The 27826-nt window shown below is 29.3% G+C and overlaps 1 protein-coding gene across 3 annotated transcripts in view; it reads right to left on the bottom strand.

Annotated features, from left to right (window-relative positions):
• Amacr (Alpha-methylacyl-CoA racemase) overlaps positions 1-27826 on the bottom strand; it is a 56876-nt gene that overhangs the window by 7703 nt on the left and 21347 nt on the right. For all 3 annotated transcript variants that reach the window (XM_075357263.1, XM_075357264.1, XM_075357262.1), the window contains exons 3-6: positions 24954-25092; positions 22777-22920; positions 7546-7792; positions 2350-2560 (exon numbers count right to left, since the gene is read on the bottom strand). In XM_075357263.1, coding sequence (XP_075213378.1) covers positions 2350-2560; positions 7546-7792; positions 22777-22920; positions 24954-25092 — 741 coding nt within the window. The remainder of the gene's footprint in view (positions 1-2349; positions 2561-7545; positions 7793-22776; positions 22921-24953; positions 25093-27826) is intronic.

Raw genomic sequence — 27826 nt, 5'->3', positions numbered from 1 at the left:
TTAAAATAACAAAAAACTATGGGTGAAAAGGGAGAAATTCCGAATACATATTTGAAAACAGGATAAAAAACTGCATAAGTACACCTACTGGTACTCCTGAGACAAAAATCATGTTGACCAGTATAATTTAGTAGTTATTTTTATGAGTTTTTGTTACTGAGGTTGTTGCAAGTAGTATATTGTAATTATTTCAAGTTTTTCTGTCAGCAACAAAATTTTAATTTTTGTTAATATTCTATTAACAACTGTCTTGCAATTTAATTGCTTGTAATTGAAGACATGGTCATTCATTATTATTGCCAACAGCTTTTTCCTTTGATTTTTTTTCATTAATTTCTTAATATTTTCAAATTTTTTGCTTGTAGTGCAGATTAGATAACTACTTATGTGAAGTTTTCCATGTGGCTTTTGGGCAGTCATTAATAATTTATAAATATTTTTGTTGTTCTTACTAATGCTTATTATTGGAAAATTATTTATTTCCTATTATTTAATACTATTATTTTAATTGCTTATTTATTAAAATTATTTCTATTAATGGAAATTTATGATTTCACAGTTTAATTGATAACTATCATTTTTTTATCATTTATATTTTACTACATTTAATATATAATATAAACCATTTATTATATTTGTAAAGATTGTTTATTTTGAGTGATATTAGATGAATTTAAAATAAAACTTGCTGAATTCTCTTTTTTGTGAAAAAGAGAATTTTAGATTGTATATTGATTGAATTACAGAATATATAGATTGAATTTTTAGATTGTAAAAAGAAACAATCTAATTCACCACTTTCTGTGAGAATAACGCACTTTCATGTTGTCATTATATATAGTTAGTCCAGGAAATTATTTATAATTATATCTTAATAATAATATAATTTTTGCTAACACTCAGAAGAATATCACGAACGTTACAATCAGATTCTTACTTAAATTCAGGCAATATATATTTAATTAATATAAACTAAAACATGACATCTAATAAATTTATAATATATGAACATTATTATATACAATATAAAATTAAACACTATAACGACTATATCATTTAACACATGCAGATACATTTATAATTTATTTATGATATAGAAATCATATGCATTAATAAACTAATATAAAACAAACTAACTCTATTAGCCTGGCCTCATAACTATGAGATGTAAAACGTCAGAGGGTGATAGACGTCTCCCGTTAAAGCCCAACAGGGCTAAGAACAGGGGAAGTGGTGACCGGAATGTCACTAGGCAGGTGTCTTCCCATACGGGGTTGGGATGTTCCACCCTGTCCCTTCTATACATATATATATATATCTTGACCATCTGGTTGCCTCTAATTATATCAGAATACTACAGCCAACTTAAACTTAATCTTTGTGCCTTATGAATCTCCAACTTCTATAAGTGTTCATGTCTTGATTCTTTGAACTCTCCAACTTACCTGGACCAAATATGCTCTTCAATTTTGTTTTATTTTGTAGTCTCATTAATGTGCTTTTTATCTGTTTTCATTTCATAAAAAGAGGTGACAACAACTGTGACACACAAAACTCAAATTTTTATTTTTGTTTAGCCCCTTTTAATTAGTTTATTCCAAACAGATTTTATATTGGCAAAATAAAAATTTCCTAATTCCATTCATTCTTAAACAGAATCATTCATTATATTTTTTAATTCAGAATAATGCATAAGTGTTTGAATTCTTACCTTCATCAGATTTTTTCTCAATAATTAATTTTTGAGGTTACATTTATATCAGCTGTTAAAATGATAAAATTTTTTACTCTATAATATGGGACAAACTGTTCCTGTTTCTAGTTGCATTTCCTTGTTTACATTCTTTAGAGATGATATATTTCTTGATATTATTTCGTTAACATCATAAGCAGAGATCTGTTTAGATTTTTAAAAAATATGTTTCCTTTGGGATTTACTTTAGAAATAACTTTTTGCAACATAAGATATCTGAAATCAACAAATAAAAGGCAGAGTTTTTTGTTGTTATACAATTTCTCCATTATTTGTTTAATCATAAAAATCCTGGTCAGCTGTAATTGTTTAAGCCCTCCACTTTCATTAAGTACACTGGAAAATATGTTATATACTGATCAGAGTTATTTCTGTACTTCTAAGTTCTTTTTAGGCAGATGAGACCAATGTTACAACAGTTGATCGCATACATGCCGCATACAAAGGGTTAAAATATTGTGGAATACGTTTGCATAAACACAAAAAGACAGTAAAGATAAAAATAGTCAAAAATAATTAAAATTACATTAAAACCGCTAAATAATGGTTAATTATATTTAAATAATCGAGTTTAAAATTATTAAGTGATGGTTTACCTGGCACCACTCTTCTCTTGTTTTTTGTTTGAATATAGATTCAAAATAACTTCTATTCGCTTCCATATCACCGCTGAATTGTGGGATTTCTCGAGTAACTTTTAAGTATTTTAGAAATGTATTATAAAATTGAGGTTCAATAGGCCCCACAGCCATATATTTACCATCTTTTGTTTCAAATGTATCATAGAAACTTGCTCCTCCATCTAAACTAAAAGTAAATAAAACAACTGATCACAACTTCATAAACAACTTAAATTTTTTCTAAAAAAAAAAATAATTATTTAAATAATTTACATTCAAGTGCAATTTTATTAATCCCAAAACGTACTTTGAAACTGAAATATTTTTTGATTAAAAAAAGAATTAAAAATTAGTTCATTAAGCAACATTGAAGGATTCAATGGTAAATGCTTCATTATCGAAATAAAATATTTTACTAGTTAATGAACATAATTCTATTTACGATTAAGATTATTAAATCATACAAGCGAAAGAAAAATTATACTTAGTTTTTATCTACAGGAAGTACTTTGTCACAAACTTTTTATTTGTTTTGAAGTGATTCTCAAAACCTATATAAACCTATAGCTGAATTGATAAAGTACAAGGTGTTCCGTTTGAAATTCCCTATTTTTATTTAACTATACTCTAAAAATACTAAAAATATCAACATGAAACAAAAATTAAATTAAAGCCTCTCTTATCAAGTTATAACAAAAAATCACATTACATCACATCATTTCCACTTGTGCCCCACCAGTCGCATGAAGAATATCCAGCCCGGTTTTTATAGTACCTTTGAAGGTACTGTAACAGGCATTTCATATATTGACATGTTGGAGCAGTTTGTCTTCCCACAAATTGAGCACAGGCATCCTAATATCCTCTTCCAGCAAGATTTAATTTTTTTTATTTTGATATGTGTAATATTTTGGGAAATATACTTAAATAAAAATAGGGCGTTTCAAATGGGACACCCTTATAACAACTGTGACAAAAAATATTCATTTACATATAAATTCAGTGTCACTGACTCACTCTTTCTGTAATTACAGTTCTATTATACTGCAGAACTCTGGTTCAAATAATTAATTTAAGTTCAAAAAAATTTACTCCATGATTCAGTAGATAAATTATTAAAATATAGTTCATATGTAATTTTAAAACACTTTTTTTCTATGTTATGATTCATAATATAGTGAAACTGAATTTTATTTTATTATTTTTGTTATAAACTTTTAGAAAAATTAGCGTCCACTCACCAGTTAGTTTTTTATATGATGATCTTTTCAACTTCTAGTAATCATTTTATTCTTTACCTAAACCTACGTATGAAAGTAATTCTTATACAATCTAATGTGTACAGTTTTAAACTGTTCTAGTCAAATACTTACTACTTGTCAAATGCAATCTTTTAAAAATAAGAATTTTAAGAGAAAATACAGTCTATAATTTAAATGAGAGTTTTCATTTTATTTCTAACAGTGATGTAATTAATGAACGTAATATTAAATTTTAGGTTAAGTAATTGATAATTTTACATATTTATTTATTTATCATTTTTTTGTTTATTATAATGATTAAATAAGTCTCAATTTACTAATTAATAAATTATAAATTTGCAGCTTTTACATTATTAAAGATAATATTCAAGGCAATGTCTTAAATTATGGTGATCACTTTTAGAATATTTAGTTAAAAGACATAATTATTGAGTGTTTACAAACTTAATTTAGTGTAACTAAAGTAAAGTTGGTTTGTTTTATATTAGTTTATTCTAATATTATTTATTTAATATTATTTAATATATATTAAATAATTAATTAATTATTTAATATATTAATATTTAATATTATTTAATTATTATATTAGTGCATTTTGAATTCTTGCCTCAAGGTGAAACAGTGAACTGTGCATACTATCAAGGTGTTTTACAACTGTTATACGTGAAAAAATGCACAAAAAGAGACCAGAGTTGTGGTGAGACAACTCATGGTTCCTTCAACATAACAATGCCCCTGCACACTCAAGCTTTGTCAATTCATCAGTTTTGTGCCAAAATTCAGATGATTGTCCTCCCACAGTCTCTCTACTCACCAACCTGGCTTCTTACAATTTTTTTATTTCCAAATTTAAAATCAGTGATGAAAGGACTTCATTTGAGACTATTAATGACATTAAAGGAAATTCATCACAGACCTTGAAGGCAATTTCAAATAAAGCTACCCAGGATTGCTTCGGAAAAGGAAAAACCACTGGGAAAAGTGTGTGAATAGGAGAGGGGATTATTTTGAAGGTGACAAGGACCAATAATTTGTAAAATTAATAATAAAGATTAAAAAAATTAAGTTCGGTTATTTTCAAAACAGACCTCATAATGAATTTAAAAATTTATTTCATGATTTAACTATGAAAACCAATTATCTGCCTGTAGTCAGAGATCTGATAAACATACATATAATGCCAATCTTCATGGCAGAGTGGTAGTATTTTGGCCTTTCACATGGAGGAGGTCGCGGGTTCCATCCCAGTCAGGCATGGCATTTTTCATAGGCTACAAAATTCCATTTCCATGTCCTTTTCATAAGCTTCTTGCTTATAGGGTGATATCAAGATAAAAAAAAATATTCAAAACAGGATCTGGTCTGTCAAAATCAGAATTTTAAGCTTCAGATTAAACATGACAGATTTGTTAAAACAGTTTATCTGTTCAATTAGTTCATTCTTAATGTGATGTTTATTTCTGACTTGCTATTCCAAAAAAAAAATGTAAGAATGGAAAATTAAACAAGTTAATTTATTCAGCGAGTAAATACCTGGAATGTGACAAAGAAATTAATGTTTAATATTGTGATTTATTGTTTTAATGTATTGTATGAATTGATGTATATAAAAGGATTTTTTTTTTTGAAGAGGGAAATAAATTTATATTTATGTGCTGCAACACTACAGTGTACATGTATTTCTGTATTGTATGTTATTATAATAATAATAATAATTGTTTTTTTTATTTGATCTATCCTATTTCAATATAAAGTTAATGAATGAATAAAAATTATTAAATAATGTTGTAATATTGACTGAAGTTTTTTTCCATATAATATATAGCATATAATAGCTGAGGCAACTAAAAAAAAAAAGTAATAAACTCTTTTTTTCAAAACACGTAAAAATAAACTGAATAGTGGCAATATGTGATGAAATTTTAAAAAAAAGTCACATAAAGGAATTCCATTTCCCAATTTAATTGTAACATTTATGCTGTTAAAACATTATCCCTTACTATTTTCTGCATTTATTAATGTACAGTTTGCTTTTAAAAGTTATTTTTTAGATATTTACAGCAGTTTTAGCACTCAATGTGGTAAAGCTTTACAGCAATAAACACTCAATTTGTTTGAATTGACCTACTTTTCAAATAAATCATCTTTCACTCCATGTAACTAATACTCAGAATAAATATTCTTTATATTTGTTAGAGTTTTCAGCAAAAGTTCCGCCCTCTGGTGATTTAGTAAATCAAAATAGAAGTAATATGCAAGGTAATAAAATGCATACATTACCCCCATAGTATCTGAAAATGTTCAGGATATACCATACAGAAACAATAATATGTAAAGAATATCGTTTTACATTCATAGACTAAACTGTATATCAAGATAATTTGATAAATTATTTTGGTCAAAACTATATAAAACACCATTGAGAAGCAGTCATTTACTAACTATATACAAAAACTAAAAAAAAAATTATATATAATAATTATAAGGTGACTGATTTATAAAAGAAGCCTGTCCCAATTTGTTTCCTTCATCTCCCAATATGTGGTAGCACATAAATAAAGTTACAGATTTGTGGCAAATCAGTCTTACATTTATGATGGAAGAAGTTATTTATACAGGTTTTTTAATTTACATACTATTATTCCATACTCATTTACAAAAAATTGCTGTAAGTTAAAGCTTATGCAGGATTCATCTGAGAAAAATGCAAATGTTTTGTTGAAAATTTTCTTAATGCTCTTAGCTTCTTGCAAAGCAGAAAAAGTAAAATGATAGCTAAATGACAACAAACAGGAGCATGAATAATTTTAAACACAGTAAATGTCAACAATGAAAACACTAATTGCCAATGCTAATATTCTAATTTATATAATTTCAACCCAAAGTAAAAATAACCTTTTTCTCCCTGTTAAAATTACATTAAGCAAAGTGATTTGAAAACACAACCACCATAAAAACAATTTCAATATAAAAGCGTTAGTGAATATCCTACATCACAAAAACAGAATGATATTAAAAAAAAAGGTGAATAATAAGATCCCTAAAAAACATTTAAGTGTGAAGGTATCCCTCAAAAAATAATCTGCCTCAAATCTGAAAAAAATTGATGTACCAAGAAACTGAATTCTAACTGCTACTCTCAAAATTCTCTAAAACACAATTCATTGCTTCAAATGCAGTGCAAAAACTTTAAAAATATTATAAAAATTTACTTGCCGTGGGGCTGTTTCAAATACAGAATAATAAATAGCAAAGTAGTGTTCCTCTAAATAGATGCTGCTCTTAATGGCAGAATAGTTTGCTTGTTTTTTCTAAACCAGTTATTTGTCATATTTTGAATCAACGCCGTAGCAAGTGAATTTTTGTTATATGTATTTTTCAAGTTTTTGCACAACTTAATTTATTATATATCTTTTCTCTGCACTTGAAGCACAGAACTGCTTTAACATGAAAAGTGATTTAATGAATGAAAGAAAGCCTTTCATACGAAGCTTAACCGTTTCTGTAAATACTTCCCGTTTGTTGTTTTCTTGTGTTTGAGTTTTTAATGAACATTCACTTGATTCCCAAACGAGAAATCTTAATGATCATCCTTATGCATACTCATCTCTTTAAAACTAAATCTATTGAGAGAAAAAAACTGAAGAAGGCAGATAGGATATCATGCGCATAAACTACTTTAAAACAATGCTGCTACAAGGGTACTACCGCATTACAAAACACTGATGTGTGATATCCTGTTAGCAGAAATCTTATTGCGCATCCTATATTTTTGATGATAAGTATCTGTTTTTCTCAAAGTAAAAATTTATTTAAATTTCCTTTCATTGTATTGGAGCCTATTAAATTAATAGGAGACTGGCCTATTTTTTAAAATGAATCACCCTCCCTTGCAGACAAATGAACTTACGTATTTTCTGCTCTTGCTTTTCCCCAGATTGGTAAATGTTGACTTCTATATATCCAGCTACCCAAATATGCAGCTCCTTCAACCATGCTGCAGTCAACTACCTGACCAAGTCCAGACTTTTCCCGTTCAAGTAGTGATGTTACAATTCCAAAAGCGCACATTAAACCTCCACCAGCAAAATCAGCAATCAGGTTCAATGGTGGTGAAGGTTTTTTATTTTTTTCCCAGCCAAACATTGAAAGCAAACCTGAAAGGATAATAAATCATTTAAACAAAATTTTTTCATCCTTTCCAATTTTATTATGCTTTTCAAAAGAAGCATTAACAATTTTCAATTTCATTTACTTCACGGAGTATACACAAGCAATTGGGATAAAAGAAAATGCAATATTCCAATACACATTAACGAAGGAAAAAATTTACACAATGGTTGTTAAAGAATAGACACAAAAAACAAATCAAATTTTTCAAGCAAGAAATAACTAACAGAATAGCAATAACAACAGGTTATAAAGAAACCTGTAACAATAGAAAAAATCAACCAAGATGGTTATAAAAATTCATCATTCAAAATATTAAAGAGCACCATAATAAGTGTAAAACTAAGAATATATTTAAAATAAACAATCAGTAATATACATTTATAATTGTATATGTAAACACAAACGTCATCATTGACTAGCATATCAGTAATTCTGTTCCCAGATGGCTACAAACCTTAAATTTGATATATTTATTTCTGAGGGAGTATTTAGGAAAAGTTATTTTGATTAATAATCCATAACAGGTTTATGGTAATCCATAAAGGTTAAATTAAGTAGAATAAAATTAAAAGTGGGTTTAAATGAGGAACCAAATACAGAAGAGCTAGAAACATCTACCTGACATGAATACCCTTGAATAACAACTTAAAACTAAGAAGGGACTTTTCCTCACCTATCCCTAGAAATGAAAATGTGTGTAGGAAATTTCTATAAAGTTTTTGAAATTTAGCATTCGGTAACACAAACATTCCATGAAACACATTTCATTTCAGGATTTGTCTCTGAATCATCACTAAAAGGAAAAACCCGGATTAAGGGTGGACTCCATAGTCCTCTTTCTTTTATAATTCAATAGTGATAAAACTAGGATTCAGCCGCAAAAATAACGATCTACGAAATTATTTTTACTTCTCTTTCAATCACACCTAAAGGGTTGTACGAGGTGTTCCAACAGTTGCGACGGTGAGAAGCTGCATTGTTGACTTTCGTGCAGTAGTGTAACGTTGTGTTTTACTGCTTCGGTGAAGTTCTAAATGACAGATTTTAAAGAACAAAGAACCTGTATCAAATTTTGCTTCATGCTTAAAAAAACTGGTGCAGAAACCCATCACATGCTTGTGGAAGCATTTGGTGACAATGCTATGAGTAAAAGTAAAACTTTTTTGTGGTACAAACGATTCAAAGATGGACGAACAACAGTCGATGACGATGAGCATTCGGGAAGACCATCAACAAGCGCAACATCAGAAAACATCGCAAGAGGCTATTGTTGCAGATCGTAGACAAACAATCCATGATGTTTGTGCAATCGTACAAATGTCATATGGGTCCAAGCAATGCATCTAGTCAGACAATTTGAACATGAGACGCATTGCAGCAAAATTCGTACCGAGACTGTTGAACAGTGACCAGAAACAAAATCGCGTAGCTGTCTGTAGTGAATTGAAAAATTCAGCAAGAAATGACCCTAACTTCATCTCCAACATCATAACCGGTGATGAGACATGGGTGTTCGGGTATGACCCTGAAACTAAGCAGCAGTCGTCGCAGTGGAAGTCACCAAGTTCACTGCGGCCAAAAATAGCACGCCAAGTTCGCAGCAACGTGAAGTCCATGATGATTGTTTTTTTCAACATTAAAGTAATTATCCATAAGAAATTTGTTCCTCTTGGTCAAACTGTCAATGGAATGTTCTATTGTGAAGTTCTGAAGCGGTTACGTGAAAGCATTAGGCGTAATCGTTCAGATCTATGGGGTAACAACAGCTGGGTTCTGCACCATGACAATGCGCACGTGCGCACATCACTAGTCGTTCGGAATTTCTTGGTTTCCAAAAAGACAGTAGCGATTCCCCACCTACCCTATTCGCCTGACCTTGCCTCGTGCGACTTTTTTCTCTTTCCGAAAATAAAATTTCAATTGAAAGGCTATCGTTTTAACACAATTGTGGAGATTCAGGAAAAAACACAGAACGTGCTTCGAACACTTACACCTGCAGACTTCCAGGAATGCATGAAATCATGGGGAAAACGCTGGGATCACTGTATCAATGCCCAAGGGGATTACTTTGAAGGAGACAGTGTAAATTATAAGTTACAGTAAGCTATTTTATTTTTATGGTAAAATTCCCCAAACTTTTGGGTAGCACCTCGTATGTTAGATGTGCTGAATAGGAAATGAAAGCCATATTAGACAAAATGTTTCTTAATTTTGCCTTTAAATAATCTCTCAAATTAACCCTCACTTTTTTCCATTTTTTTTAGCAAGTAAAGATACAGATTTGTTTGTACAGTTGTAATTTTTTTTAAACAACTTTACTAAAGTTACTATTCATTTTACATGCACTTCATATGAAAAAAATAGTTTTTTCATCAAACAGTAATTTTACGTTAACTGAGAACATAATGTTTGTTTGTCAGAATAAATAAAAATGTTTAATACAAACTGATGTCCATTAGGACCTGCTTTACTAGGTGATGGATTCAGTCTACTTGTTCCATTTGCTTGATGGCAATACAAATTCAGTATCCAAAATTTTCGCTAAATACTACTAAGTTCACACTTTTTCTGTAACACAGAGGTTGGACAACAGATTTCCCAACTTAAAAAAATAAAACTTTGACCTATATCAATAAATTAACAATTAATTCTGATGATGGCTTCCAAGTAAGCTGAAAGATCCAGAGTAAATATCAATGTGCTGGTAAGGTGGATTACATTAATTGTTAATTTATTTTCATTTAACATATCAGCGGTACCATGTTTGAGAAATTAATGTTGACCTATATGTTGTTTTTACTATTTTAGTCTACACATAACTCTAGAACACCTAAAACAATTTGGATGATTCTTTCAGCAAAACATATGTTATGTTTTAGATATAGACATTATTTCTGGATAGATCCAGATTTCTGAGAAATTACAATAAAGCCTACTATTTGAATTAATTGGTTTTTTGTTCACTAATCACTAGGCAAATCTATCATTAGATCAAAATCTACATAAAATAAGAACAATTTCAGAAAAGGCTATTAAATTAATTTCCTTAATAACTACAAGCTATGTCTAACTGAAACAAAAAAAATTTTTTTTTATTTAGATTTTTCAAATTCTTTTTTTTTTGCATTATTGTTTTCATTGTTGATTGTACTATTATTATTATTAACACTTGAAATTTGCATTATATGTCCAGTTCCTGTGCAAGTTCACAATCTTCTTTCTCTTCATAGGTACAATCACTTTCACTACCACTGTCTAGATATATCTTAAATTTATCAGTCATTTCGTATATTAGCGTTCCACCTTCTTTCTCTTAGTTTCAACGTTTTTTATATGTCTGCAATATGGTTTCCAATCATCCTTAGTAATTTCATTCATTTTTTCCTCAGCTAATTTTTTAATATCTGACATTAAAAATGTTATATTATTACTACCAACATATCTTTTAACAGGTGACCATACCATGTCGATCAGATTTAAATCTGCATGGTAAGGTGGAAGTCACAGAACCTGATGCCTGAGTTTTTTTTAAACATTCATCAAAATGGTACTTTTGATGAGCTTTTAACTCAAAATGGTACTTTTAATTTCTATGTGATTTAATTATGTCATACAATTGTGGTTTTAACACTGCTTTATTGAATGGAATATGGTTCTTTTCTAACCAAGTAATCATGCCATTTTTCCTATCATTTGAATTCAGAGGCTTCTCTACAAGTGAACTGTGGTATAATGCATTTTTGATAAACCACTGACTGAAAGAAAAGACCAGTTACTCAAATGACCACTTCATGAAATTTTTGTTATTGATGCTGTCATGATAGGCACCACTTTTTGAACTAATTTTCCAAGTTAACATCATGTTTGGAATGAACCCCCTTTCTCCTACAATGTGAATTATCATTTATCACCCTTTTTAATTGGCACATTTACTCCTGTACCACTGACTACGATTTTGTTGTTGAATGGGATGTTAAAATATACGATTCTCCCAAATAAATAATTGAAGAATTTTCTTTTCTAAAATCAGTAATTTTTCTTAAATACTGCATCTTCTTCAACCGGATGCCTTCTTTCTCAATCAAAAGTTTCTATTATTATCAGTTTTACACTACTTTAACCCTATTCTTCCATAGTAGCTGCTAGTGCAGTTCTAAAATCTTTAAATCGAATACCTTTTTGAAGCATAATTTATTTTATGTTTGTAGTTCATTGTTTTGCGTGAAACTCGTTAACTATTCTTTTTACATGCCTTGATCAAAATTGTCTAAGCCACTAACTGGTTTTGAACATTGCATATACTTTTTTTGTGTACTAAATGAGCATGACTGCGATTTAGATTTTTGAAGATCCTACTTTTCTTTTTGGGGTTTTTGAACTTGTAATCTTGAAAACCCACAAGCTGCAGAGTTTCTTTCTTCAAATTTCTGAATGCGTACTGTCATCTTTTAATTTTCCTAACTTTAAAGCTTCTTTTTTCATAAAATCATATACATTATTAATTATTTCACAAGCTTGACAACAGAGCTTTTTATTCTTTGGATAACTATGGATTTAAATTCTATAATAAAAAACAAATTCACTAAAAAAAATGCAAAAAAATACAATTTCATTAATGCACACGAAACATCAACTAACATGCCACATATTACAGAAGAAAACAACACAATTGAACTTTTTCCTGTTTGACCTCCAGGAATTATCGTTCAGGTATTTAAGAGGATGATGTGTACAAGTGTAAATGAAGTGTATCTTGTACAGTTTCAGTTCAACCCGTTGAAACCCAACCACCAAAGAACACTGGTATTCACAATCTAGTATTCAAATCTATATAAAGTAACTTTACTAGGACTTGAATGCTGGAACTCTCGACTTCCAAATCAGCTGAGTTGGGAAGATGCGTTTACCACTAAACCAACTCGATGGATTCCAACAATTGAAGTAGATCAGTTTATTGGATATGAAAAGTAAATATTAATATTGAATATTAGTCAACAATGTAAAACAAAAAAAAACTTACTTCGCTATCCTTTCTTTTTTTTTCCTGTTTAGTTTCTGATAATTACCTTTCAGATAATACGTCATAGGATGAATGAGAATGATATACGAGTGTAAATGACGTGTTGTCTTGTACAGTCTCAGTTCAACACTGGAACTCTTGACTTCCAAATCAGCTGATTTGGGAAGACGCATTCACCACTAGACCAACCCGGTGGGTTTACTTTGCTACCCTATGAATACATATAAAATAACTAAACTATTAATAAATTATTATAATTTGTAGGGTATTAGGCCTATGATGGGTATTGTCCATTATACAGTAAGAAATATTTATAAGGACAAAAAATATTTTTAAAGAAATTATTGTCTGAAATTAAACAAAATGATAATAAATTTTCATTATGGAAAGAATTTTTGCTACTTATGGAAATAGTTACTACTTTTGAAAATAATCAGTTTCAGAACAAGCCTAACGTTACGAGAAAAGAGTAATATAATGCCCTGCACAGCGACTGTCTATCTCATGCAAGCAAGCTTTTATTTTCATCATACACACTATACTTAACTTCGGCAAAGTACATTTGTCAAATTTTCACTATACTGATTTATTTTGTGCAGAAAATATTTGAAAACTTATCATCGGCTAATAAGTAAAAATAGTTAAATGGCTGGCCACCACAGGATATTTCCAGGATTTCTTGAAAGTTTCCAGATTTGGTGGTTTTAAACTCCAGACTTTTATGCTTTTCATGAAGACATGATATATTTCTGTGAATACAGCTAAGATTTATTCAGATGTCATGTCTATTAATATGATTTTCTTAGCTTCATTACAAATTCACTGATATAAGTTAAATATAAAAGTGAAGTTATGATTAGATTTTTCATTCAATTTTTTTTATTTAATGGCAAAAATTATAAAGTACCAAAAAGGGGTAATATAACTTTACAATTCTTCCCCATCATGTCCAATAAGTAATAATCGACAGAGTATTTTAATAAAAAATTTTCTCACCATAATTTTACTTTAACATTTAATTAACTTTGAATTCATAATGAAGCCAAACTAGATACAATATATATGTGCGACATAATTGCATCGACTGACAGCAGGAGATAATCACATCTTCATTAAAAATATACTAGTAATATAGGATTTTGTAGATCTATTTAAAATGGATAATAATGCTTTAAAATTTGAAACAATTTGGTTACAGTTTTCACAAGCTACAATCAGCAAAAGGGCTTCAAAATCAAAGTCTAAAACAGGCTCTTTTTTTTGGAACTATCAAACAAAGATCTCAGAAATCTATAAAATTGTTTAAGGCAATCAAACATAAAACTGAGCAAGATAAATTTTTATGTATTGCTATGTTTTTTTTTTTTTTTTTTGTTTGGAAATCCATTTCCCAGATATTCATTATTATCAAACTCAAAAGCATCCAATATTTAATCCAACAGTAATAGGCGTTAGTTTGAGTAGCTCTAATTAACATTTCAAGCCAATACAGCCCTAACATACAAAGTTGACAATTGGGATTTTATCTTAAAAAAAAAATGGGCGATACCTTACATTAACAAGTAAAGTTTTTTAAGAATAATTTTCTCTTAATATGGATGAATGCAATTTTATAAAGTTTCTTTGTAAATTAAATATAACAGTAGTCTCCCTGATATCTGTCCCTCTTTAACTGACACACCAGGTTAACTGCCAAAATTCCTAAAATTATTGCTTAACCGACTCTTTGGGTTAAATGACCCTTTAATTTTTTTATAAAATGAAGTACTTGTATAATAAATGATTACCTATGATTAAATACCTATGTAGTGCAGTATTGTATTAATTATGTACAATAATTATTAGGCCTGCATGCACAGGAATGATTTTTACGAAATGTACATAATACAGTAAGAAAGACTTCATACACAACTGTATGACACTGTGTCTGACTTGTACACTTCCTCAGCTATCCGAAACATATACAAACAATTTACGCTGTTATCTCTCACATTAATTTCACAATATGATACATTACACAGTTTTATTAATTCCCACCTTTTCTAATAAGAAAATCTAAAAATCCAAGAGTGTTGAAAAACATTAATAAAAAGATGTTATCGATGTATATACAGCACAAAAAATTCACAGATGAATTTCATTATTTAAAGAATGGTTTCATTATGAATTCGTTACTAAAGTATAACGACAACATAGAAAATTAAATTTACCTGAAAAAGCTGTACTATTCCTAGACAATGCTTCATGTAATTCTTCTTCCAACAAGTTTGAAGAAGACAACATTAGGGCTCAAGTTTCTACCACCTAACGTATCACCCTTGATTCAACCTATGAATCAAAGGGTTATAGAATTATTAAAGAGGCGGTACTGGAAGAAATTTTATATTCAATTCTAGAAGAATAAGAAGTTGCTAATGTAACTTTGCCAAATTTAATTTAAAAAATTACAATAAGATAAGTAATTTACAACGTAACAGTGACACGGAATGAAATATTCGCAACAATAAGTAAGACCTATTAATGTCTTCTACCAGAAATTTGTGGTACATGCAGTAGTGATGCGTCTCATCCACATCACTGTGATGCAGATGAGATGCAAAATTCAAATCCTGAAGATATTGGAAACGCAGAATTTTTAAACGATTTGAGGGAGCTAAACATGGAAAGTGAAGCGTTATTAGATACAAATGTTGTGAACAAATGGATATGCAGCGATGAGCTATTAGAGAATGAAATTATAAACTTATTTTGTGAACTCATTATGAAATTATGAATTATTGAAGTTATAAGAAGAGAAAATCAAGCTAATGGGTAAGACGACAAAGCATAATGTGATGTAGCCGAAAATGATACAAAAATATTTTCAACATGGCTATGCATATGTCGAACAACCTAATAGCACACATTGCGACATGAAAAAATGGAGTGATTACGTGTTAAAGCAAGTGTTGCAGCGACTAAAAAACAAAAATAACAAATTATATTTAAAAACAAAAGTAATCAACTGAATCATTTAAATTGATTACCTTGGAGTACAGTATCAGTCTGTAAGTCCTTTTTTTGTTTTTTAAATGTAGTGTATATGTAATAATGTATAATTTATATATAAAAAAGAGTATCCACTTACCAACAATTGTGAGTATTGATTATCCAAGTGCTTTCGGATTATTCCTCCATAATCAGGGATTACTGATTAAATAAGAATTTTATAGTTGTGCATATAAATTTTTATAAATAGGAATTAAAATGAAAATAAAATTTTAAATTATGTTATAACAATTGATTTTCAATAATTAAAATAAGTCAACGTTAAAAAAAAATATGTTGTCAGTAAGATGTTTATAACCGTTATGCAGTATAAATTAAATCAGTTAGCCAACCTATTAATTAACAATTATTGTAAAATTTGCTTGAATAAAATACTGTTATCAAATCTGATTTGTTCATTTATAAGTTTATTATTATTTAAATTTTTCCAATATACTAGTTTTATGAATGTTCTTAGCGTATTCCAATATTTCAAAAAATTAATTTAGATTGTAATCATGTCCATTCTTTATAATGTGTTTAGCAAAGTTAGATCGATCTTTATTATTTTTATTTATGCAATTGATATGTTCTTCAAATCTAATTGAGAATGAATGATTTGTCACACCAATATATTTCAATATATATTATTATAAATCAATATATTTCACATTTAAGACTATATACTCCTTGTTTTTCTAGATCAAATTTGTTATGATATTTTATTATTTTAGAAAGATCCTTATTATTTATGTAATTAATTATTTTATTATTAGTTGTATAGGCTGTTTTTATTTAATATGTTTTAAATATTTTATTAAATTTATTATAATTTATATTATATTCTATTTTAGTATATTCTTCTATAGTAAAATTATTTGTTAGTTTTATTTTGTCCTTTATGTGTATTTTACTTTTTATTTTGGAATATGTATTATTTGTATTATTTGGAATATCTATTAAATTTGCATCGTAACCTTTATTTAATTCGATATATTTAATGTTATTTACTTCATTCTTTAGTTTTACATTATTGAGTTTTAAACATTTTTGTAAACGCTCTGTAAATCAATGAATTAAAAGATGCTATTTCCCGATTCCAAGGATGAAAAGAGTTAAAATGTATTACAGTGTCTTGTTCGGTTGGTTTTCTATATATACTAATATCAATTTTATTATTATTAAAATTTTTGTTAAATTTTATATCCAAGTAATCAATGTTATTATTATTTTTCCTGCTTAAAGTAAATTTAATATCATTGTTTAAATAATTAATTTCTTCAATTACTATGTCCTCTTCATTATTATATTGTCAATCATATATTATTAGAATATCATCTGGATATTTTTTGTATAATTTGATGTTTAATAATTATATGGGGTGAAAGGGTGTTTTCCAAATCATTCATAAAAGAAAAATTCAATTTTAAGAAAATTAAACCTAAACAATAGCGTATAATACAGAATTGAAAATTGAAGTGTAATAAAGAGCAGTGTTCAAAATAAATTGCATATAGTACAGTACTGTACTATAATGAAACAAATAAAATAAATATCAGTATTGTACATTCTACATCGCACTTTACCTATGCAATTATTTTAGTTTTAATAGGTTTAATTATATTCAAAAGTATATCTGATAAAAATGCATTTTGCAGTATTAATACAAAAACTTAAATGTTGATTGGTATTGTACAAAAAATACCTCCTACATCATTTCTTATTTATAAAAAAAGTTCTTCGGTTTAACCGACTTTTTCGCTTAACCGATTATCCATCAGTTAACAGGGGGACTACCATACTGATATAAAAATTCTCACACATCTTTTGTGATAAGTCTGTAGGAATCGTATGTTCATATGCAAAAATAAGATCTGATACAGTTAAATATCTAGTTTATTTACAAAGAATATGCCTGGACGGATAAAAGTTAAAACAGAAATTATTCATTTATTCTATAAACCGAGTAACTGTTAAAAAAAACATGAATAACTACTTATTTATTCATTAAATGGTTACAATAGAGAAAATCTTCCTGGGCTATCACATACAGAACACACCTTCAATAAAGTTTCTTCTGGCCTTGATGAAGGGCAGATATTGATTAAAAAAAAAAGTAATGCACCATTTCTTCTAATATTCAAATAGTTAAATATACTTCTTAGTGATATTTATACATATTTAATGTTTTAAGAAATTTTTCCAGCCAATATAAGGATAATAAAATTAATTACATATATAATTATAAGAACTGCATTAGTAGATGTGTATATTCTGGGCTAGCTAATAAACCATCAATTGATAAAGAATCGTTTAGAAAGTAATTTGTATAGTTCAGATAAAAAATGTATTTATTGAATGAGAAATTATAGAATTCATGTAATACAGAGTGATTTTTAGTCCTGTTTTCCCAATTTTAAATGTAATTTAAGAAAGGGAAATTTAGGTGGAATAAAAAAATATATTTGTTACTTACAAAAGAGATTTAATAAAAAGCTATTACATAATTGTTAAAGAATATGCTCAAAATGCCCACCCCTTGCGGTTATACACACACGAACTCTTTTCAGCATATTAGCAGAAACCTTTTTAAGAGTTGCATTGGAAATATTCTTGATTAAGTCTGTAATATTGACTTTAAGTACATCAATAGTGTGAGGATTGTTTTTGAAGGCCTCGGACTTAATATAGCCCCACAAAAAGTAGTCAGGGGATGTGAGGTCTGGGGACCTTGGAGGCCATAAGCCCTTGCTTATTATTCGATCTTCAAAGACTTTTGCAGAAAATCCATGGTTTCTCGAGACGTGTGGCATATAGCGCCGTTGAGGTTCCAGGAGGGACACAAATTGACGCACAATATTCCTGTATAATTCACCGTTTACTACTGTCTGTTCAACGAATACGGGTCCGGCTATTCGATGACGAGATATTGCACACCACACACCAATTTTTTCAGGATGCAAAGATTTGTCTTGTAAAGCGTTAGGATTTTCAACTGCCCAAATTAGACAGTTTTGACCGTTTGCATAACCATCGAGATGGATCCAAGCTTCATCACTAAAGAACACTGTGTTTAAAATTTTGATTCCGTTATCGTTTACGAGAGACCTAAACCGATGGCAATATTGCAATCGCTTGTTTAAATCTGGAGGCTGAAGCTTTTGGACTATTCGTACGCGATAAGGATACAATTTCAATTTTTTAGCGGCTTTCTGAATATGACAAACCGACTTGCGTGGAAAGTTTTCGTAAACTTTTCCGTGGAGAATTGAGCGATCTTGTTTTCACATTCTCTAAAACGTCATCTGTCAAGCGAGTTGGTCGACCGCTACGTTTTCTGTCGCAAACACTACCTGTCTCTCAAAATCGGTTTGCTAGCCTAGAAACTGACACTTTCAACAAATTTAATTTGAAATGATTCTTTTACACTCGCGTACGATTTCGTAGTAAAATATTGTTCAAGAATGAAAACTTGTTGTTCTATGGTAAAAGACATTCTGTTCGTAACACGACCGGAAACAGCACAAATGTTTACATAGCTCAAGGAGAATCAACTTACACTGCCGTATCTATACCGGTTGAGTAGCGCTACCAACTTCGTGTCACAAAACAAAATTTCCCTGACATTACCAGAAACAAAACAAAACATTACCAGACATTAACAATTGGGAACAGGACTAAAAAATCATCCAGTATTAACAATTTTAATAAGAAAAGTAAAAAAAATTACTAGAGATCCATACTTCTGACCATACACATGTAAATATCTGCATTCTTTAGAAAAATACACGTAAATATTAATTCTACTATGGATTGTAATATACAACAGGTATCCAAAAATGTCAATCAAATATTGTTGTTAATACTGATAATGGCAAAGTAAGTAATGATTATCTAATATATTGTTAAGCGTAACATAGTTTTCAAAAAAATAATATATAGAATTAAGAATAATTTATCTTTCAATCCATTTAATCCAGAGTCACAAATATTGGACAACAGTAAACCTTCATCCTCATCTTTTTATTTTAAGGAAAAATTAATAGTAAAAAGTCTGTTTAAGGTTAGAAAATGTAAAATGCATGAATTACCAAAATAATTCTGAGTTTAGAGGTCTGAAAATAAATAAGGTCTAAAAAGAAAAAACGTCTCTGATTTTAGAGATACTAAAATCTGTTGTAATATTTAAAAAAGTACGCTTTAAATTATAATTCCTGGTAAGCAAAATAAACTGGATAAATGTTTTAAAAAATCAAAGCTGAAAGATTTATTTATAGTTTTAATTAAGGTATTCAACCTTAATCGAAGGTTTACTTTAGTAAAACCTTCAAAGTAGTAAAGTAATATATAAATATTTATGATACCATAAGTAAGAAAAAATTATATTATTAATTATTTCAATCTGCATTTTATAAAATTTAATATTAATTGCAACAATCAAAACCGAAACATCTAATTCTTTCTTTATCAGTACGGAACCAATTAACCTTCATCACATGAATTCTTACAGGAAAATTGATCTTAATTTAGATAATTATGATATGCATGCAATTAACTATATAAAACATGGATGGATACTTGCATTAATAAAACATATAATTGAGTGTAAATATATAAGTAGCAAATCTGAATTAATATCATTATTAGTGAGTAATACAAATTTTATCAAACAGGATATGGTAATTAAAAAAACCCCAGAATATGATAAATGGAATGAATAGGTAATCTCTCTGCTAAAGCAAGAATATAATACTGTCAGCCAGGCCAATAACAATATACTTCTAATGTCAAATAAATAAGATGCTTGTTTGGAAAATGAAATGTACTTATTACAAAGGCATACGAAAAAGAAAAATGCAACGCTAAAAATTATTTCATTACCCTAGCAATCATGAAGTAATTTATTCTGCCAAATCTTGAAATGTGTTCTACACCACCATGTTCAAACCACTAAAATATTTGCTGATTTTTAAAACCTAAAAATTCAACCTCCTGGTCAAAGAATAATGTGTTTGTCGATTTAAAATTACATTAATGGAACAGTATATGTTTCAATCAATCTGGACTGATGTTGTAATGCTACTCACTTACAAGGGAACAAGTAATCGAAGTGTGACAACTGCATTTCAAGATGATAAGGCTTGCTTATACGATTGTATGCGACAAAACAAACAATAAGTTTCACAAAATCCAAGTTATATCGATATAATTCAACCGTTAAAAATCATTCGACAAACATAAAACAGAAGATAAATAAAAATGAAGCGATTTCTAAATCTATTATTTTGAAAATGAATTAAGATATCTTATGTAATAGCTTTTTTAATCAAAAAGTTACTATACTAAATTTTTCCAGGCGTATTACTGAATGTAAAAATTAACTGTTCGGTAATAAAAATAAGTGCGAGGGCTGTTTTTTTTCAACCTCCAATTAAGCATGTCAGTAAACAAGAGATAGGCAGGAGCCAGGTCTGTGCCCCCCTCCAACCACAACCTCTGCCATTGCCAGCTCCATTGCATCAGTCTGAACCGAGCTACAGGCAACTGAACATAGCTGCAACGACTGATGCTCCCACCAAGTGTGAGTTATGCAGAAGGATGTAGCACTGTTGAAATACATCACAGAATGAGCCTAGTGTACAGTGAAAACTTTATGAGTGATTGTAGTATACGGGAATGGTACAGTAAATTTAAAGAGCGAACAGACATCCATGACGAAGGTGGACAAGGACGAAAGTCAATACTGTATGCCTGGTTGAGCGTGTTAATGATTTTGTCTGTGACAAATAGAAGTTTACGGCAGAAGTGAAACTTCAGCAGAAATCCCAGGAATTTCAAGGTCTTCTCTATACACAATTGTATCTGAAGACATAGGATACCGGAAACCGTGTACACATTGGGTCCCAAAAATGTTGAGTGACAATCACAAAATGCAGCGAATGGCGTCAACCTTAATGTTTCACGCATTACAATAATGAGGAGGAAGAATTTTTGAAGTCTATCGTTACTGGCGATGAGACTTGGATCCAGTATGACGATCCAGAAACCAAAGAAAAGTCTAAGTAGTGGATACAAACTTCTCCAAACAAGCCGAAAAGTTCAGACACTGGGCAACAGGAAAACAATGGCTACAGTTTTTTGGGACCATTTATTGTTGGTGGATCTTATGGAGTGCAGGACAGCAATAACAAAGGAAGTCTATTGTGAATCTTTACACCGCCTCTGCAAAGCAATCCAGAACAAATGAAGAGGCATGCTCTCATCTGGTTTGGTTTTTATTTACGACAATGCATGACCGCATTGCGCCGATGTGACGCCTTCTCAAACAATTCAAGCGGTAAGTTTTCGTCCATTCTATAGTCCAGACCTAGCATCTAGCGATTTTCACCTCTTTCAAAAATTGAAGGCACGGTTGAACGGATAACACTTCACCACCAACGAAGGACTTCAGGAGGCTGTCAAGACGTACCTTACCTCAGTGGCGGCAAACTTCTTTGAAGACGGCATCAGAAAGCTGGTCGTGATACAACAAATGCCTCAATCGTTTTGGCAATTATGTAGAAAAATAAGTTAGATACTACTCAACTTTTAGTAATAAAATCATTTTGTTACGTCAATGTGTCTTTTATTTATTGCCCGTTGGAGGTTGAAGAAAAAAAGCCCTCATGTATGAATATATGGATGTTATTTATAGAATGGTTGACATGACAACACAGACATTTGTTTATTAGTAATCCAATATTAGTCGGACAATTCTCAATTACACTTTAAAATAAAGTAACAACATCTTTCATAAACACATTTTTACTATGTATATACTTGAATAATTAACTGAATAGTTGAAGAAAATAGGCAATACAAAAACTAACACAGAAAAGTATAAAATAAAACAGAACTTTTGAATCTGTAATATAATGTTACCTGATAAAGCAACAAAATTAATATCATGGCCAGCTCTCTCTGCATAAACACCTTTACGACCAAAACCAGATAATCTAGCATAAATTAAGCGTTTATTTTCTTGTAAAAGAACTTCTGGCCCCAAACCTAATTTCTCCATTACACCTGTAAATAATTTATATTGCTTACATTTTTTTTATTTAAAAAAAATAATTTACATTCACTGACTTTATAAATCAGTTTATTTTCAATATTTTTATTGATATACCAGGTGTTTGTTTTAAAGCACAATCCCAGAAAAACACCTTTTAGAAAAGTTAATACAATAATTTTGTATGAAGAGGTTGACAGCATTACCTACAGTTATTCTATAATCAGCTGATTTTCTACTTCTTTTTTGTGAACAATTACTTATTTTTTATTATCTATTTTTTTATTATGATTTTGTACATGGAAGAAAGGATTTTATTGTGGAAAATTACTGCAACTAAATCTTTTGTTTTGTGCAAAGAAGCTTTTCAACTGCAGTTCCTGGGTAAGAATGTAAATAAATTTTCAATTCATTTGGTACAGAAATATAGAGGGACTGGTTCTGTTTGGAATCAGAAACATAGCCAACATTTTTTTCACACAATTTATTGCAAATTTAGAATTAAATGACAAAAATTCAAGGTTTCAATAAGATGGGGCCACATGTCACAAGGCAAGAGCAACAATGGACCTTAAGAGAAATTTCTTTGATGAAAGAGTAATATTGACTGGCTTATGCCCAGCTAGATCACCTGATCTTTCTCTTGCAGATTTTTTCTCTGAGAATATAAAAAGGCTGTGTATTCACAAAAAAAAATCCACAAACTACTGAGGAACTGAAAGCCAACATAACTCAAGAATTACAAAAAATTTGAAGAGGTACTCTTCGAAAGATTGCATGGAATATGAAAAAGAGGGTAAAGGCTTGCGTTGATAAAAATGGTAGGCGCTTTTAACCTTTCTTATAAAAAAAACTACTAAATTTGATTTAGTATTGCTTTGCACAAATAACTGTAATATTTATAACTTATCACATTAAATATTGCAATTATTTATCTTTAAATTGGGATTCTTTTTTGGGGATACGGTTAAAACAAACACCTAATATTTTAAACAACTACAGCTATAATTTAACAACTAAGATAATAATAATTTACTTTAGTGATTCAGAAGATAAGGATATATTGTTATTTTTCATCAATACCCACCCATCTTTGGGTGATGAATTCTTATAAGATGATAAAATTTATTTCATTTGTAACAAGGTCCAATAATATTATTCTGCTTCACAGAATCTTAATCAAACTTGAAGCAACAAACTCCCACCATCATCATTATTAAATTAAACTTTTTTTTAAATTTACTTTTTTTTAGAGGCTTTTGGTCCAGTCGATTGCAATCAAAAGAGGAGGTGCACAACTAAATGTTACAACAGTCCTAAATCCAATTTCAACATTCTACGGCTAATCGTTTTTGAGTTATGCGAGATATATACAAATATATGTACGTATAGACGTCACGCCGGAAGTAGTCAAAATGGATTTAGGGATGGTCAAAATGGATATTTCCATTGAAATCGTTGAAAACCAAAATTTTTCGTGATTACAATACAAAGTAAAAATAACCTCATTAATAATTATATCTGTTTATCATATTCTTGAAACACAATAAATAACATGTGGTGTTTAATAAATACATTTCCTTCATCAGTGATTCATTACGATGAAAAAGCAGTACTAAAAAGACCTTTTAATAGCAAAGTTCCATAAATTTAGAAGCGAGTTTTTTAAAAACTTAACTATTCTTTTTCATGCTGATCATCTTGCATTTTTCATGTATACTGGACTATACTCTTTATCATCAATAAAATCATTTCCTCTACATTTAATATTAATAATAAAATAATCAAGCTAAAAATGTTAAACAAATTAACATTGTTTCAGCAAATTAAAATAATTACTCTTTGTAAACAAATGTAAATTTTCACCTTCAGACAGCTGCCTGCAGCAGCACTTACTAGGAGAAAAAAAAGATTTTCTGAAATGTTTATGTTTCTTTATTGTTTCTTTATTTTCTTTTAATTTTTACATAATCATGCCGATTAATGAAAAAAATAATCAATAAATTAAAAAATATCACAGATAACATTAGAACAAATGTGTACTTACCTTTTCTAAACGGTTCAATTAATACATCAGAGTGTTTGCATAATCTTCGAAATACCTCAATGCCTTTATTATGCTTCAAATTGAGAGAAATTGATTTTTTTCCATTATCTAAGCAATCCAGATCCAAAGAATGCCCGATCTAAGAATATTATTAAAAGATTCATGATAATAGACAATGAATCATTAATAAGAAAACATTGAATGATATGATTAAAAAATAATTGCATAACCAGATTTATTAAGAGCTAAATAATGAGTTATTGTACAATGAGCAATTTCATCACATTGCAACTTATAACCAAGAAAAAATGTAGATTATTAATTCATTTTAGACTTATCTAAGTTGATACTCTATTTATTACTCTTTACTCTTTTATCATTAATTAACAAGTTTTATACAGCTCCCTATTCTTCACATCCCTCATAATTGTTTAAATAGTTACATGAGTTTACTAGTTTAACTAGTTACGTGGATGTACTAGTTACATCCACTTCATCAATTATTTGTATTATATTTCCCATCAGTTTCATTTGTTATATTTTAAACTTTCTTCTACAATGAAATTAATTAACTATCAATCCTTAATAAAGATTATAAAAATAAAAAGTTTATCAACATTTTTTCTCTTTGTACAAGATTCTGTCAGCAACTTCTTCCTTCTCCAATTTCCTAAAAATTTCTATGTTCATGCATTATCAACCCACAACCACATCAAATTAACAAACCTTACAAAATAGCTATAATGGGTGGCTGAAAAGTAATTTACACCCCTATAACTTTTTTTTATAACTAAGATAACTTAATACAGTTTGCAGCATTCTTCTTTGTATCAAGCAGCTACTTCAAGGAACATACATTTCTCTCTTTTTGATTTTTGGGTGGTGAGGGGTGGGGTGGAAACTCAAAAATTTCAAATAGGACCAATTATCATTTGATTTTTATTTTAAAGAACTCGATAAGATGAGAAAAATGATGTAATTAAAACTAAATTTTGATCATCCAATCCAAAATGGGGCCAACAATGTGTTTATTTGAGGTAACTAGAATTATGGTTATATGCTCCCCTTTAATTGCTTTATTATTTAAGATATCTCAATCCTCTCTTTGGAAATCTTCTCTGATAAAAGAAGGTAACTCAGTAATCCCCAATTTAAGTATTCAGCGTTCAAGGAGGCCAGGGAGCAGGGGCCGCTCAAAAATTTTAAATGGGACAAATGGTCATGCGATATATTGCTTTAAACATCTCTGCGAGAAGCAAAACAGTATCCAAAAAATTTAATTCTGCCAATTTAAATAAAATGGTGACCACAAATATCATTGTGTTAATTAAAAATTGAAAAAATTAATTATTAAAATTTTTCAAATCTTTTAATTAAATTTACAGTCTTGAATTTAAAAATAATTAAATAATAATTAATCTACTCATTTTTTAACATTAAAATTCTATTTCAAAAGAAACTTTTAAGAAAATAATTTCTATTTCATAAGTTGGTAACCAACAGCTGATCAACAATTAAACAAATTCGTCACATTTTTCAAAATGTATATTTATTGTTGATTTTGTGATAGGAAGCTAACTGAAGTGTAACTGCATTAGTGTTTTTTCTGGGGGAAGTTTTGTGCTTTTTTATTAATAAGTTTAAAAAATTTTAAATTACACTGGTCAAAAAAGATAAAAGAAATCAAAATTTAAAAAGCCTCACTTAGTTTAAAAAAAGGTTTAATCTGACTCAGAATGGGTTTTGTTATTTAACTTAGTTAAAAAAACCCTAATCTATGAAAAAAAGCTCTGCAGTAAAAAAACAATGGTTTTTTTTTTAATTCAAGAAAGAATAGAAATATTTTTATTTGGAGAAATAAAATCGTTCAAAGGAACAGCTAATGCATGTAGTATGTGGCAGCCTAATCATACAATTTCTAGAATTGAAGTCACAAATTTAATAAAAAAAATTAAAACTAACTGAAAGTGTTTTTGACGATAAAAAGCTTGGCCAATCCAATACTCATGAAGTTATTAAAGAAGAAATATTAGCAAAAATTTCTGTTAATATCAACAATTGGCAAGAGTAATTGCACAAGATAATAATTTATCTAGGTGGGTAATGCAAAAAGTATTAAAAAACATAAATACCATCCACATAAGATTCAATTAGTACAATAACTTACTGAAGATGATTTTGATAGGACTGAATTCAGAGAAATTTTGACATAGAACTATTGACAGCAAGAACTATTTCTTGCTTCAACATACTGTTCATTGGCAAAGCCTCATTTATTTTATGGCGGCTGTTAATAGACATAATAGTAGTAGTATTGGTCCCAAGAATACCCTCACTCTTATCATGTAAGTCATACCCAGCATCCTGAGCAGTTAAATGTATGGGCTGGAATAATAGATGACACACTTCTTGGACCTTTTGTCATTAATGGTAACTTAGTTGGTGATATATATTATGCTTTGCTGAACTAGCAGATAATTCCAGCTCTCAACAATTTGACTGAGACAGCTTGTAGACCAAATGGACAACTTCTATTCTTAAGAGAAATTTTTCCAGTTAGATGAAATTCCTCTGCATTGCAACGTGAGAAATGCGTGAACCAGCAATTTCCAAATCACTGGATACATCATTGTGGTAGTATTGAATGGCTAGCCAGGTTTTACCTGACCTGAACCCCCTTATCTTCCTGTGGGGGCATTTAAAATCAACTGTTTACAGCTCACAGCCAACTTCTTTAGAAGAATTAAAGAGCATATTGAAATAGAATGTAGTAAAATTTCACCTGAAACTTTTCACAATGTGAGAACAACTTTCAAGCAATCAGTATTACTGGATGGAAGCATGGAAGAACAGGAAGAGAAGTTTTAGAACTT

Source organism: Lycorma delicatula, chromosome 2 (genome assembly GCF_047948215.1).
Source record: "Lycorma delicatula isolate Av1 chromosome 2, ASM4794821v1, whole genome shotgun sequence".
NCBI lineage: Eukaryota > Metazoa > Arthropoda > Insecta > Hemiptera > Fulgoridae > Lycorma > Lycorma delicatula.
This window is presented reverse-complemented; position numbering and strand designations above follow the sequence as displayed.